The 16676-nt window shown below is 38.5% G+C and overlaps 1 protein-coding gene across 1 annotated transcript in view; it reads left to right on the top strand.

Annotated features, from left to right (window-relative positions):
- The window catches only part of bmal1a (basic helix-loop-helix ARNT like 1a), a 54307-nt gene that overhangs the window by 4503 nt on the left and 33128 nt on the right, over positions 1-16676 (top strand). Inside the window, exons 2-3 of the mRNA XM_022215850.2 lie at positions 12758-12900; positions 15279-15342. Of these exons, the coding sequence (XP_022071542.2) occupies positions 15297-15342 (46 nt within the window). The 5' untranslated portion in view covers positions 12758-12900; positions 15279-15296. The remainder of the gene's footprint in view (positions 1-12757; positions 12901-15278; positions 15343-16676) is intronic.

The raw sequence follows: 16676 nt of genomic DNA, 5'->3' as shown, positions 1-16676 counted from the left end.
GGGGCGTTTAAACCCTCTTTTTGGGGCGTTTAAACCCTCTTTTTGGTGGCGTTTAAACCCTCTTTTTGGTGGCGTTTAAACCCTCTTTTTGGTGGCGTTTAAACCCTCTTTTTGGTGGCGTTTAAACCCTCTTTTGGGGCGTTTAAACCCTCTTTTTGGGGCGTTTAAACCCTCTTTTTGGGGCGTTTAAACCCTCTTTTTGGTGGCGTTTAAACCCTCTTTTGGTGGCGTTTAAACCCTCTTTTGGGGCGTTTAAACCCTCTTTTTGGTGGCGTTTAAACCCTCTTTTTGGTGGCGTTTAAACCCTCTTTTGGGGCGTTTAAACCCTCTTTTTGGGGCGTTTAAACCCTCTTTTTGGGGCGTTTAAACCCTCTTTTTGGTGGCGTTTAAACCCTCTTTTTGGTGGCGTTTAAACCCTCTTTTTGGTGGCGTTTAAACCCTCTTTTGGGGCGTTTAAACCCTCTTTTGGGGCGTTTAAACCCTCTTTTTGGGGCGTTTAAACCCTCTTTTTGGGGCGTTTAAACCCTCTTTTGGTGGCGTTTAAACCCTCTTTTGGTGGCGTTTAAACCCTCTTTTTGGGGCGTTTAAACCCTCTTTTTGGTGGCGTTTAAACCCTCTTTTTGGTGGCGTTTAAACCCTCTTTTTGGTGGCGTTTAAACCCTCTTTTGGTGGCGTTTAAACCCTCTTTTTGGGGCGTTTAAACCCTCTTTTTGGTGGCGTTTAAACCCTCTTTTGGTGGCGTTTAAACCCTCTTTTGGTGGCGTTTAAACCCTCTTTTTGGTGGCGTTTAAACCCTCTTTTTGGTGGCGTTTAAACCCTCTTTTGGGGGCGTTTAAACCCTCTTTTGGGGGCGTTTAAACCCTCTTTTGGGGGCGTTTAAACCCTCTTTTGGGGGCGTTTAAACCCTCTTTTTGGTGGCGTTTAAACCCTCTTTTTGGTGGCGTTTAAACCCTCTTTTTGGTGGCGTTTAAACCCTCTTTTGGGGCGTTTAAACCCTCTTTTTGGGGCGTTTAAACCCTCTTTTTGGGGCGTGTAAACCCTGTTTGGGGGCACTGCTGTGACTGTGCAGGGTAAACCTCTGATTGCGTACATATGGTATACGTGTAAAATGCAGCCATCACTCCGTCTCCTTTTTGATTATCCAAACCAAAACGGTCTCCGGTGGAATTACAGACTCAGTTGGTTTATTTTGCCCCGACCTCGTTCCCCTCTGTGGTCTACAGCAGCCTGAGCTTTAAATCCACGTCACAGTGAAGCAGTATATCCGGAGTTTGATCCTGGACGTGGAGGTGGTAATAAGTAACCCAGTCCAGGAGCAGAGCTAAAGCTGCAGGATGTCGGCCTGCTGTGTCACATCTGATAATGGATTATTAAGGACACAGTTATCAGCAGCAGCACAGACATGGGACTCCTTATGAGGAAAACCTTCTGCATTACTGTGTCACAACAAATGACAAAACATGTCAGCAGATCATGTGATAGGAGGAGCTTCTTTAAGGAAACTATAAAAATGATAATAAGGCTTTATTCATAATGGTAAAAAGGCAGATCCAGTGGATGTCTCACCTGGATTATTTGATTCAAATAGTAATTATTTAGCCTAAACATGCAGTGGGTTGTAGCAGATCAACAGATGGACTAAATATTAATTTACATTTCAGAAACTCACGTTCTCTTCAGTACAGGCCGTTTGTTCTCAGCTGTCTAAATCTACCGCTGTAACAGACTGAGCTTTATGTATGGATTAAACAATGAGGCAGAACAAGAAGGAGGTCCTGATGTCAGGAGATGTGATCAGCTGCAGTACCGGGTTGTTCCACCAGGGAGCCTGCTGTGGATCTATCATTCATTAGCTGTCACCTAGCCTAGCCATGCTACCCCCATGTTTCTGACGGCACAAAGGTCTAGGGCCACTCGACAGGGAGGGAGGCGGCTAAAAGGTTGTCTGTCAAATCCCTCTGCAGCAATTGGGTAGGTATACAACCAATCAGCGCAACGAATGGCTGACGTAGTTCCTAGAGCGCCGGCGGATTGTGGCTAAGTCCCATTAGCTTCCCAACCAGCGGAGCCAACTGGTATATTAAGGATTTGCCATATCCCGTCGGCATAAGTCCAAATACGTCTTTCTTCTCAATGAAACACTTCAGTGCCGTCCTTTGTTTATCTTAAGTTGAGTTTTAGTTTCAAATCTTTAAGGGCTGTGGCCAAAGCCGAGTCCAAAGATAACTGTTTACTGTGCGCCGTTTGTTTCTGTCAGAATCGTCGCGCCTCTGTCGTCACTTAGTTACGCCCGCCTTCTGACTCTACACTTCATGGTGATTGGTCCGGCCAGTTTTAGGAGCATCCAGCCTCGAGCCTTATGGAGGGTAACTAGACCCACCCTGGCAGAGAATTAAATTCGTTGCCGTGGGTTGTCTAGCGCGGCTAGGCTAGCTGTCACCATGACAAAGACTCCTGAGGAGCTCAATGAACTCCAGCTTCAGTCTGTAGATGAGTTGGTTTTCTCACTAGGTTTCACATGTTTGAGGCTAAAAGCAGTAGTATCGGTCCGTGGAGTACTGTCTGGTGTACCGACATCGTTTTAACGAATAATCAGTTGGTTTTTATGGCTTTTTACAGTAACTAGAAGGAGCACAGATCCTTAACAGAATTCCTGAATCGAAGGTTAAAACTGAGCTGAAAGAACGATAAAACGCTCCTGGACCTAGTAGTAAAAGCAGAACTAAATCAGGATTCGTGTCCACTAGGGCTGGGGGTCTCCTCATGATTCCATAGCGATTAGAAAGATTATGGATCGGTTATTGCTGCATCTTTAAGTCGTGTATACTGTAGAGTGTCGGGGTAGGATGGATATCTGATCGCTAACGTCTGCAGCAGCGCATAGATTAATGTTTAACGGGGCTCTGGTCGAGGTCACTTCCACAGAAGTGTTTCCACCTGTCTGCTTTTAAGCGAGAAGGAGCTGCTCGGATCTCATGGTGAGGTGGTCTTTGTGGGCGTCGGCTCCAGGTGGGCGTCGGCTCCAGGTGGGCGTCGGCTCCAGGTTTGCATCCCAAAGTGTCCAAACATACCAACCTTCTTAGTTCCACATTCTGTAGAACCTCCTGTATTACTTTAATTAACAGATTTAAATAATCTAAATTTGGATTTTTGTGAATCGATTCAGATTCGTCCACGTCTGAATCTTCATCTAAGAATCAGAAGTTTCCCTCCGTTGTCCACAGGACCCGTCAGTCTGACGCAGACATTCATTGTCCATGAATCCACGTTGCGTTCTGGTTCTGTTGCATTTCAAGGTGCCATCTGATGCATCTCCCTGCACCTCATTTGCATAAATTAAACTTAATTTCTGATTTATACAAATTCGACGTGCCGTGTGGAGATCCAACGCATCACGAAACTTTGAAACGTCTAAACTAACCGTCGAACTAAAACCAGGATGGATTCAGCAGATTGTTTCTCACCTCAAACTGAACTGTTTTCATAATAAAAGAGGAAGTTTGTGACCGAGCCGCCATGTTAGTCGGACACATTCGCATTTCCTACCGATTTGTTAGTCCGTTTTAGAGTCATGCTGCTAACAGACGTCCCATAACTCTGCTGTGTTCCTCAGTGCAGTAATGTAGGCTGAAGGACGGTCATCAGACGCTTAGATCCACAACTAAATGTAATCCTCCACCTCTCCAGCAGGTTTCATGAAGTGCAGTCTGTTTTTTTTTTTTGCGTAATAAGAACACATTGATGAAGAAATAATTCCCTGCAGCACCGTGAAGCACTAAAGTTTAGTTTGGTTTGAAAGCAGCTCACCTGAAAAACAAACTGTTCGGTTCCATTCCTGGTTAAAACCGCTAAATTCTGCTGCTTCTGCTTTTCTTGGTCCTCTCTGAGCCGTCTCACACCTGATAAAGCCCCACAGCTGTTCCAGCCTCATGGCCTCCTCTGATGACCTCCTTAGACTGGAATGATTCAGGTTTTATCACACCGAGTGACAGAGAACACCTGTGATCCAGGTGATACTGGGCTAAATTTAGACCTGGTCCACATTCTAAAGGATTCCACAGTGACCTGAACACTGACACACACCTCAGATTGAAGCAAATTTACCTCAAAGTCTGGATTTTAAATGATTTCATCATGTTTTCTTCTGCTTTTCCTTCAGTGTCTGACTCTGAACACATTAGTAGGCGGAGTTACAGACACGTTTCCTGTTTATTAAAGACTGCTTCGTCATCGTGCACGTTTGAGGACAGAGTTAGTGTTTTAAGCACGTTTTCATCTAAGCTGTTTTTATTTTAAATAACGGCCGCTGCAATGTCGTTTTATTTACTGTACAAAAAAAGACTAAAACTACGTTTTTAGGACAAGTGTGAAGCAGTTTTGGAGCTTTAATGGAAAAATACCTGCACCGCTTTGTCATTATGCACATTTTAAAGTAAAACTTAACTTTTCTAATCTCGTCACGGTTTATTTTCAGTTCTTATCATTTTGGTGCTTGATTAAACTTCTTTAGGGGCAGAAATGCAAGAAAAACCCTGTCAGGAAACAAAACCTGACTGTAAGAGAGCCGGAGTTGGTCTTAAAAGCTCATTTTCACCTTTTTATTCAAAAATAGCAGCTGTACATTCCATCATGCACCTGTTATTGTCTTGTTTGTTGAACAAATTTTAAAAAAGACCAAAAAAATTAGCAAATTTTTAGGCCATTATGAGCAAAACGATTGAGCAAGATTAATGTGGAAACCTTCACCGCTCCGTTGATACACACAGTTTACAATATATGTTTGCAAAGAAAACCCTGTCCCTGAAAACAAAATGACTGCAAAAGAGCCAGAGTTAGTCTAATTTTCACCTTTGAATTTAAAAATAACAGCCTTAGAACCATAAAAATGTTTTTGGTTTGTTTCTTGCTCAAATTTATAAAAAGACCCAAAAAATAACCAAATGTGCAGTCGGTGGGCAAGATGAGTGAAAAAACCCTCACCACTTCATTATTGTGCACATTTTACAAAATAAAGTTTTCTATTGTCACGGTTTATTTTGCCAGAAAAATCTTTACTGTGAGCAAAAAATGACCGTAAGAGCCAGAGTTGGTCTGATCAGCTGATTTTCACCTTTTTATTCCAAAATAAAAGCTGTAAAATCCATCATGGACTTCAGATTTTGTCTGGTTTCTTGGACAAATCAATAAAACACGAAAACATCTGGACTTTTTTAGGTCTATAGATGCAGTACAGATTAATGTAAAAGCCTCCACCGTGTATTTTTACATATAAATGAAACTCTTCTAGTCCCGTCATGGTCTACGAGGCCGCTGTGACTCAGCAAACACTCCCTCAGTCTAATCCCTGAATGCTCACGGCGTTTAGCACACGTTTACCAAGAACACGACAACAGATCCACACACTAAGCAGACTGAAACACTAGATCAGTGCAGCATTAACCAGGTTCTTCAGTGCAGGTTAGCTGGACTTTTAATGGCTGTTTCTGGTCTGCAGAGCTTCATCCAGTCGCTTGTTTCTGCTCCCTGAAGCTCCATGAAGTCCTGAGTGAACCAGTAGCTCCAGTATGAGTTCAGACTGGAACCAGTTCAGTGTTTCTACCAGCTGATGAACGTGTTTGGTCAGGCTGTGTTCATCCTTTCTTTTTTTACTGAAAGCAGAGAAAATGCTGAGTGGAAGGTTAAATTACAGGCTGTGAAACAGAGCAAACATTGAACCGGGTTCATTATTATCAGTTAGGTTTCATCTTTTCATTACGCGCTTAGTGCAGCTTTTAAAGAAGTCGATTAAACTCGACTGTTACGTTTAATTTTAACAACTTTAAATATGACTGAAGAGGAGCTACAGCAGGTCCTCCACCTACAGCGCTTCATGGTTACGTCTCCTGTAAATGTTTTAACTCTCCTGTTGTCCTCATTTACAGGCACCACAAAATATTGTTTTCTTGTCTGAATAAAATCCAGAAATTCAGAATAAATTCCCCAAATTTCTGAAAATTTGCACAAACTTTAGGAAGAAAATCTTAATAATTTCAATAATTCCTTAAAAGTTTCCCTTAGAATTTTTATTTATGAAAATCCCCCAAATTGGGCAAGAAAATTCTTGTAAATATTAAAAAAAAAAAAAAAGAGTAAAAATCTTCTCAGAAAGCCCTATAAATATCTAAAGTGATTACATATATATCAGTAAAACTTCTATTTTTAAAAAATATTCACAAAAATCAACCAAAATTCTGGTTGAGGTTTTTGTGTGAATGTTCTTAAGAAACATTTTAAACATTTTTTTTTCTCCACCAGAAAATGTTCAAAAAATTCCCAAAAATGTGAACATCAGAAGTTTCACTGTGAAAATATATTTTTTTAATCAGGAATTTGTCAGAAATCAATGCGTTTTCACCCATTTAATAAAGAAAAATGTGTATCAATCTTATAAATCTGGCTAAAGAAGAAGGTCATGCATGTCAGCAGCATGGAGTGGATGTAGTTCTGTTCATTTAACCCTTTAAGCTTCAGTCAATTCCAGCCGTTTTCAGTACAAAAAATCGCTAATATTCTATTTTTAAATAAAAAAAATTACGAAAAATACGGGGAATATTGGACACACATCGCGAGGTGCATTTCCTTGAAAACGACCGATTCGTGGATTTTATACCGACTTCAGGACATGTTTTGGACAAAATAGTTTACTGGCTTGTGTCATCTGATGTAAAAGGTTGGATTATGGCCGTTTTTTGTGTGTAATAATGAACCCGGAAATGTGAGTCGTGCTGTGTGCGTTGAAGCCGTGTATAGAGAACGGATGGATGAATATTCGTTTTTGTCGGACAAATGTGTTTTTCTCACCCGCTGTGGTAATCACATCTGAAAGTGGTTTATACCGGCGGATTCATGAGAATCTAAGCTTTCCATCGGCGTATAGTGTTTGTATAATCGCGTTTGCAGCCGTCAGACATTCTTGAAATTCCTATGCAAATTAGTAGGTGTACCGCCGGCGCTACACTGAAGCTTAAGGGGTTAAAATATAATGTACAGGGACCGTATTTATTCTGTTGTTTTCCTTCTCACAATAACCTTTTATATGGTTGGTTATTGTGAGCATTTGTTGCCTTATTTGACATAAATCTGGACATTTTCTTGCTATTTTGACCCATTTCATGAACAAAAATGCCTATAAATCTTTATATACTCCTGATGGACCAAACATTGGTATTTTCAGGTCCTGCTGCTTTGGTGCCGGCTAAAAACACCGTTAGTGATGAGAAAATGACCAGAGTTGGTCTTATATGCTAATTTTTATTTGTTCTACCTTTTCTGTTTAAAATTCAGCTTTCAGTTGGATTTTTAATATAATCTGTGGTAAAATAGAAGCTTTGCTGCACCAAAATACAGCTTCAGTGTTTGTAAAATAGAGCTCATTATGACTTCTGTCAGCAACACAAATGATCAAATGTTTCCTTCCTGCTGAAACTAGAGAGCAGCTCTTCCTCTCACTGGAAAAAATGCCCCTCTCAAAACAAGACAAAAAAACTTATTTCAACGAACTTTACCTTGAAATAAGTGGAAAAAATCTACCAATAGAACAAGTGAAAAATGGCTTGGTACGATTTCTTGAAATAAGATATATTTAGAATATTGAGATATTTAAATTAGCTGGGAAACTTATTTTAAGCTTTATTTTACCAGGAGTGTCAAGCTGAGGCGTCTTAACCCTCCTGTTGTCCTCATTTACGGCACAAAAAATATTGTTGCCTTGTCTGAAAAAAATCCAGAAATTCAGCAAAAATTCCCCAAATTAGAAAAAAAAAAATCTCTTAAGTTTTATTTTAAAAATCCCCTAATTTGGCAAAAAATAAAATTTAAAAAATTAAAAAAAATCTAAAAGTTGTAAATATTTTCAAAAAAATCAATGAAAATGTTCCCAAAAAAATCCTAAAAACATCGATAGTGGTTTCACTATCGAACCAAAATCCAGCAAAAATCGCATTTTCTGAATGTTCTTTAACTTTTTTTTTAACATTTCCGTTTTCCACTAAAAATTTTCAAACATTTTCCAAAAAAAAATTGAAAATGTGGAAGTTTTCACTGTGGAAATCTATATTTTTTCCACGTTTTAAAACTTTGAAATGGGTCAATTTGACCTCCAGGACGACACGAGGGTTAAAACAAGATAATTTCAAGATAGTCTTAAAACAAGTCCCTCCGTCTTCCTGAAACGTCTCTTGTTCAGTGAATTTATCATAAATCCAGTGGGATGAGACATTTTGACTAAAAATAAGACAAACAGATTTGGTAAGATTTGCTGTTTTTGCAGTGCTGTGCAGAAGTTAAACTAATTTTCAGTAAACCTAGCTTTTAAAATCACTAAATCTCCTCATTTTCAGAGATGCTGTCTTTATAAAACATCCTCTGATCAGTAGTGTGAGTAAATGTTTTTTTCTCGTCTTTATCCACCTTTTCCGATGTGTTTGGAGGATTTGTTGGCTGACCGGCGGCCTGGATGTTTCCCTGCTTCCAGATCAGGCTTTCCGGCTGCTTCCCGACCGTCTGAGTGGGCGTGGAGTGTAAAACAGGAGTGTTGCTGAATGGCTTGCTGACTCACTGGTAGAAGTAGGAGGTGGATGGAAACTGAGGCTGGCTGCTTTGAGGCCGTAGAGACTGGCTGACCCACTTTCCAGTCCAGCACCAGTTCTTTTTCAGCGTTCAGTCATGACACGGTGGTTTTCCCCTCCTAGCCCGAAGCTTTGTCCCAGTAAAAGAGCTCATGAAGCCTGTCCTGACCTACTGCTCTTTCAATTTCTGCTGTCGCTGCGCATTAAACACTGAGACAGTGTTTTATCTGAAGCCTAACAGCCGTCAGTCACAGTTTTTTAATCAGGAATGTTCATTCTGGCGTTCCTAAGAATCTCCTACCTGAGCTTTTTGGTGAAGTTTTTGGTTTTAAACCAGCGATGTTGATGATTATTAGTTTTTTGCTGGCTAAAGGAGAAGCTCATCGATGTCAGCAGCATGGAGTAGATGTGTTCCTGTCTTTATTTAACCCTCCTGCTGTCTTCATTTACCGGCACCAAAAAATATTGTTTCCTTGTCTGAAAAAATCAGCAGAAAAATAAGTTTCTGAAAATTTGCAAAAGCTTCAGGAAAAAATTCCAATAATTCCTTAAGTTTCTCGTAAGAGTTGAACTTAAAAAATCTTCCAAATTTGGCAAGAAAATTCTTGCAAATATTTTTGAAAAATAAGTGAAAATATTCCAATGTTATTAAACATTTTTAACATTTTTTTGTTCAAACATTTCTAGAAAATGTGGAAATTTTCCCTGTGAAGATTTTTTTCCCACATTTTCAAACTTTAAATTGCAAAACCTTCAGGAAATTCCAGTAATTCCTTAAAAGTTTTATTTTTAAAAAAATCCCCAAATTTGACAAGAAAATTCTTGTAAATATTTTAATATATGATTTAATAATATCTTCAAAAATCCTAATATCTAAAGTGATTACACACATATCAGTAAAACATTTTCTTTAAGAACATTCACATAAAAATCAGCCAAAATCCAGTGACATTCCCTAGATTTTGGTTGATTTTTTTTGTGAATGTTCTAAAGAAACCTTTTTAACATTTCTTTTTTCCACCAAAAAATGTTCAAAAATTTCCTGAAAATGTGGACATCAGAAGTTTCACTGTATAAATATATATATTTTTCCCCACATTTTCAAACTTTAAAACGGGTCAGTTTGACCTACAGGACGACAGAAGAGTTAAATGTGAAGTAAACAAAAAATACTCGGTGAGCAAATGTGATCTCTGTATTGATCAGAAATAATTGATTGGTATAATTGTGGTCGTGGTCCCCTTATAATTATACAATTCAGCTCATTTAAAAGGAGCTAAATGCAGTTTGTTTGTGTCAAACTGCTCCAAATATGAAGCTAATTTATCGAAGGAAATGTTGAGTACAAGATGCTAACTATTATGGAGTAAAACCTACATACCCAGTGTGCTAATGTAATGACTAGTCAAATAATTTGATTAAAAATGTTAACCGATAAGGCAGAAGAAGAAAAATGTGATGTCAGAGATGTAGATCGGCTGTAGTTCCTGGTTGTTCCAGTAGGGGGAGCCTCTTCCTGATTATTCCTGTAGAGACCAGAGGAAGTTAAAGCAGAGAGCATTATGGGAGTTTAGCAGCAACGGGCACCATGACAGAGACTAATGAGGAGTTAATGACGTCCAACCAGATCTGATGTGAGAACGTTCTTCCCACACCATCTTTTTAGTTGTAGGATCTTCAGGAGATCCAGGTGGACTTCTCTGGAAGACATTTCCGTCATCCAGAGAAGTTCACCTGGTTTCTCCTGAAGCTCCTACGATCACCAGGACCTGGATGAGTTTAGCAGCAACGAGCACCGTGACAAAGATTAATGAGGTCCAACCAGAGCTCAAGTTTTCAAAGCGATCCAGACAAGGGCGTCAGTTTGTTTTTAAAAGTGGGGGGATGGAGACCACAGCACTTTGAGAAAATGTCGAAGAACGGCAGCAAAATGCCACAAGCTGGGCTCAAACTCACAACCACCGCACCAAAGGCAGAGGCTTAAGCTGTTGAGCTATCGGTACATGTGGGTAGAGGGGTCTGTGGGCCGCTATAGTACTAATTCTCCCGGGCCGAAATTTTGCCCCTGCACGCCTCTGGTTGGAGCTTCCACTTCGCACAGGCGTAAATTTAGCATCTGTGCGTTTTTTTTTTTCTTTTTTTAACCTCACGAAGGTGTGCTGTGTGTCTGTACAACTCTCAGCCGAGTGCGGATGGTGCGTTCAGGAGCGTCGGAATTTTCTATACTGCTGAAAATAACTGGGTTTACAACGGCTTACATGTGAAGAATTTGAATGTGTTGGAGACAAAAATGACCCCTGACAAAAAGTGGGGGGGACACATCCCCACCGTCCCCCCCTAAACTGACGCCTATGGATCCAGAATCTAATTCATAAAAACTGCTTCAATGTTGATGCTGCCGATTGTTGCTTAATAAAATTTGTGTCGCTGTCGCTAACTGTTGCTATCGCTAACTGTCGCTACACAACATTTTTGACACTACTACTAGATGTGAAGAGAGCCTTCTGCCTGACTTTCCTTTACAGATTTAGACGAACACACTCCACAAACAACTGATTATTTTCACAATAAAATCATTTTGGAAACATAACTCATCATGTTGGTGCTACTGAGTCGTCTGTCCGTCCGTCTGATTGGCTATTTGCTTAAACCTGCTCTGGAATGGCAATCATCCAATCACAGCGTGCGGAGTATAACCCGGCCTATCGAGCTCTGGACTCGTCTTCAGGTCCAGGCAGTCGTGTGTCTTTGGTATCTAAGAGTGTTCTTTTTTTTTGTCGTCCTTCAGATAACCTAAACCTACGTATCAGAAATGGACTAAAGAATGTTTTTGCCTGTCCTACTTTAGCTAACTAGCTAGCAACCAGAGGTAGGGCTGAACAATTTGAGATTACGGTTTGATGTGCGATATAATTTGCTGCTTCTGTTCCAGATTGACTGTGTAACAGATTTAAAACATGTGATGGAGCTTCACCACATGAGACCTCAGAGAATTTGTAAGACCTCTGACAAACGCTTTAAGCCCTGGATCAGACACTGCATCCTAAACTGGTCTTTAGTTACTGATTGTGTTTCTTCAAATCCAAACTGGAAATTGAGTGTTTGTAGTTGGGCTGTCGTCAATCAAAGAAATAGGTATTTTATTCAACCTATTAATATTTTTGCTTAGAGCTTGATTGGTTCTCCAACGTTCTGACACTTTTTCCAATTGAAGAAAATTTAACAAACACTAAATCAGATTTGAATGGGACTTTAGAGGCTTTGATAAACCAGTTTTTTAATGAATTTCGGAGTTTAAATGAGTTTATCCGGACCGATTTGAGCCGAGCTTCACAAACGCAGATTAGAATGAACAGAAGGCTTATTGTTAGCTGGATAGCTCGCTTCATTATCTTGTTAGCTTACCACTTAGCTCACTATCTAACAACATGCGACCACTTTACAGTCTTTAGACGGTGGATTTTTAAAGGCTGTAGTGAACCAGAGATACTCTAGGACTGAAATGAACTGATTCCTCTCTACAGGCTAGTATTAGCCTAAATGAATGCTAAATTAGCACTACAGCTGCACGTATTCATGTGATCTCTGAAAATAGGACTATATCAAATGGTCATTTTGCATTATTTCACGGTGTTTTTGTGGTGGTTTTGAACTTTTTTGTGCTCATTTTGCATTTAATTTAGCATATTTTTCCGGAAATATGGTATATAGCCTGTTTTTGTTGCTACTTTCGATCTTTATAGGGTGATTTTGAATTTTTGTGGTAGTTTTGCTTCTTTTTGTTGTAATTTTGAGTCTTTATGGTGGTTTTGCATGAGAAAATCTAAACAAAAGAAAAAGATTAGATGGAAAAGAAGACATGAGACATGAGAAAAAATTGGCAAACGACAAAAACAACAAAGTGAAAAAATCATTACACAAAAAGAGAACAATAAAGTGAATTAAAAAAATTGACAGAACACAAAAACAAGACACAAATCATACAAAATGAGACAAGTTGTGAAAAACAAGACCTAGATGAGAAAATGAGGCGATAAATGACGACTAGTGTTTGACTGCGGGGTCTGGTGATTTTTAGAAGCGTGTTAACAGCTCCGTGTTCATTTGATTTGGTTTAATTCTGTTTCCGTTTTCTCCTGGTCTCCCTGCAGGTAGACCATCTGCTTCAGGATCAGATCTTATCGTCAAACCGGATGAAAGTAGGTCAGGCTGAACCAAACCAGACCCAGACCGGACCAGACCGATCCCAACCACACCGGGCCCATCCTGAGGCCTGATCCAGTTTCCTATCCAGGTAAGAACAGCCCGGCTTTCAGAGGTGAACGTTTGGATCAGCCTGAATGATGAGCTGCAGAGTCGACTACGATAGCACGAAACACTTTAGTCCCACTTTAGTATGTTAGATGGAAATAAAGACTGGAACCATGGAATGATCTTCAGGTCTCTGTCCTGTCTGAGTGGAGACTAGAAGCTTCTCTGAGCGCTAATCAGCCTCGTTTGCTTCTACAGAGTATAATGTTCATTAACAGATGTAGATAGATGCTAGTTAGCTTCTACAGAGTTACACTGTTTATTAACAGATGAAGATGGATGCTAGTTAGCTTCTACAGAGTTACACTGTTTATTAGCAGATGAAGATGGATGCTAGTTAGCTTGTACAGAGTTACAGTGTTCATTACCAGATGAAGATAGATGCTAGTTAGCTTCTACAGAGTTACACTGTTTATTAACAGATGAAGATGGATGCTAGTTAGCTTCTACAGAGTTACACTGTTTATTAGCAGATGAAGATGGATGCTAGTTAGCTTCTACAGAGTTACACTGTTTATTAGCAGATGAAGATGGATGCTAGTTAGCTTCTACAGAGTTACACTGTTTATTAGCAGATGAAGATAGATGCTAGTTAGCTTCTACAGAGTATAGTGTTCATTAGCAGATGAAGATAGATGCTAGTTAGCTTCTACAGAGTATAGTGTTCATTAGCAGATGAAGATAGATGCTAGTTAGCTTCTACAGAGTATAGTGTTCATTAGCAGATGAAGATAGATGCTAGTTAGCTTCTACAGAGTATAGTGTTCATTAGCAGATGAAGATAGATGCTAGTTAGCTTCTACAGAGTTATACTGTTTATTAGCAGATGAAGATAGATGCTAGTTAGCTTCTACAGAGTTACACTGTTTATTAGCAGATGAAGATGGATGCTAGTTAGCTTCTACAGAGTTACACTGTTTATTAGCAGATGAAGATAGATGCTAGTTAGCTTCTACAGAGTTACACTGTTTATTAGCAGATGAAGATGGATGCTAGTTAGCTTCTACAGAGTATAGTGTTCATTAGCAGATGAAGATAGATGCTAGTTAGCTTCTACAGAGTATAGTGTTCATTAGCAGATGAAGATAGATGCTAGTTAGCTTCTACAGAGTATAGTGTTCATTAGCAGATGAAGATAGATGCTAGTTAGCTTCTACAGAGTATAGTGTTCATTAGCAGATGAAGATAGATGCTAGTTAGCTTCTACAGAGTATAGTGTTCATTAGCAGATGAAGATAGATGCTAGTTAGCTTCTACAGAGTATAGTGTTCATTAGCAGATGAAGATAGATGCTAGTTAGCTTCTACAGAGTATAGTGTTCATTAGCAGATGAAGATAGATGCTAGTTAGCTTCTACAGAGTTACACTGTTTATTAACAGATGAAGATAGATGCTAGTTAGCTTCTACAGAGTTACACTGTTTATTAGCAGATGAAGATAGATGCTAGTTAGCTTCTACAGAGTTACACTGTTTATTAACAGATGAAGATAGATGCTAGTTAGCTTCTACAGAGTTACAGTGTTCATTAGCAGATGAAGATAGATGCTAGTTAGCTATAGCGTGGTATTTTAAAGACAGATCTGAGGAGAGAGGAGTCGTCTGGTGGAGGAAATCCATTCAAATAGATCGATTAACGCAGCAGTAGAGATGCAAAATTAAACAAAGCTTAACCACTATCATGATTTTAGCCTCCTAGCGTTGTATAAACCAAATCGGCTGCGATGTTTACACGTAGAAATATGCTCTGCTCCAAAAAACACCCATCGCTCCGTTTCATTTTAGACATATCTGATGTTCAAACACCATTTTCCTTCTTTTTCAAGTAATTTTTGCTCAACCTGAGAGCATCTAGCGGTGTCTACAGCAGCCTGCACTGTGAGGCGTTTAAGGACCATCAGTAAATCCTGCTGTTAAGTTTCCTGCCAGTGCTACCAATGTGAAACATGTTTGGTTGGTCTGTTTGACCTTTATTTAGTCATTTTTGGCTTTAGTCCATCCAGATCTACTTCATTTAGTTCTAGGTGTTACCTCAATGGTTTCTATCATCTCTGGAAGTTCATAAAAGTTGGTCCACAACTTAATGTGGGTGTAAATGAATAAATGTCCTAAGCCTCCTATGTGTGTCATCATGTAAGTGATATGATTCGACCTACATGTGTGTGAGGAACACCAGCTGTGTTTCTATACATGTGAGACAATGGCAGCTTCCTGTTTTTGTGCCGCCACGCTGACCTACATGGAGGGATGTTTTGCCGTTTGTGTCCCAGCAACTGTAGCTGTGTTTTCTCTGTGTTTTGGATTTTTTCACACAGCGTCAGAATCACTCTCGTTGTTTTGGTTTGTTTTGTTTTTTTTCACAGTTGAGGGCTCCAGAGTGGATGGAAGGAGATGATTTTAACACTGAGGCTGTGATGAACATCTGTGGTGAGTAAAGTTCTGCTCAGACACTCCTCATTCTACTTTTCTTTCTCTAAAAGTACGATGTAAGATGATAAACATCCCATTTGTGGATCTGTAACTGCACAAGCCATCAAATTAAAAAAGAGCCTGTAATAGCTAAAATAAAATCCAGTCTTTGGTCCAAATTTCACCAACTTCAGATCCTCTAGCATCAGTAGAAATATGTGGCAAATATGACCAGAAGAAGTTCCACTTTTTACATATTTAGACCTGAATCTTCTTAAAATGACTCCGAATTGCCCAAAATGTCTCATAATTTTCTGAAATAAGTTGAAATATGTCTAGAATGACTTCAAATTCTATAAAAAAAATACCCAAGATATCAAAAATTTGTCCAAAATGACCCAAAACTGTTAAAAAATTACATAAAATTTGTCCAAAATAATTTAAATTTCATCAAAAATGAGTTAAATCTTGAAAAATGATCAAAATGTATCTAAAATTGACTTAAAATTGTCCAAAATGACCGACAACGATCCCCCAATAACTCTGAAATCTCTGAGTCTTGTTCAGAAATGAGTAAAACTGTGAAAATTAAAAATATTAAATAATTACTGGAACTCAGTAAAACTAAAGGAACTGTCCTAAACAACACCTGCAGTGAGGAAACACCGGATGAGAGAAAACGAAATACAATAAGCCTGATGCACAAAATGTAATAAAATATTTATCAATACATATAAATAATGTAGATATTAAATAGGAATTCATAGGAACACAATAAGAAAATAATTAAAAACATAAATAATAAACTGTTCGCTGAACACAAGCATGAATGAATTTTAAAACCTGTGTAGCTCATTTTTTGATTAAAATAAAAATATTTAAAAAATGTAAAATATTAAATATATATATATATATATATAGTCAGGTGAAGGGTAAAACAGAAGCAAATGTTCCTATAAATGGAATAAGAAAATCATTTTAAATATGTGACTAGAGAAGGCAATAATTAAAATTAGTAAATAAATAAATATGAGCCATCATTTTATATTGTTTGAAAAGAAAAGAGGGAACACGAGATGGGAAAAATAAATAAATTAGTTATTAAAATAGAGAGATGAAGGGTTAGTAGAGGTCAAATTCATAAAAACTAAATTAATAAAATAAATGACTACACAAAAGTAATCAGTTTGCATTATTTGAAGATAAGTATGAAGAATCACCAGATGAGATAAAATAAGACTAAATAATTAATAATTATAATCACTAATTATCTAATTAAATTATTTGTTGTTCAAATACAGAAAAATAAAATAAAATAAAAACACAGAATGGACTAAAATATGTAAATAAGT

Source organism: Acanthochromis polyacanthus, chromosome 8 (genome assembly GCF_021347895.1).
Source record: "Acanthochromis polyacanthus isolate Apoly-LR-REF ecotype Palm Island chromosome 8, KAUST_Apoly_ChrSc, whole genome shotgun sequence".
Classification (NCBI taxonomy): domain Eukaryota; kingdom Metazoa; phylum Chordata; class Actinopteri; family Pomacentridae; genus Acanthochromis; species Acanthochromis polyacanthus.
This window is presented reverse-complemented; position numbering and strand designations above follow the sequence as displayed.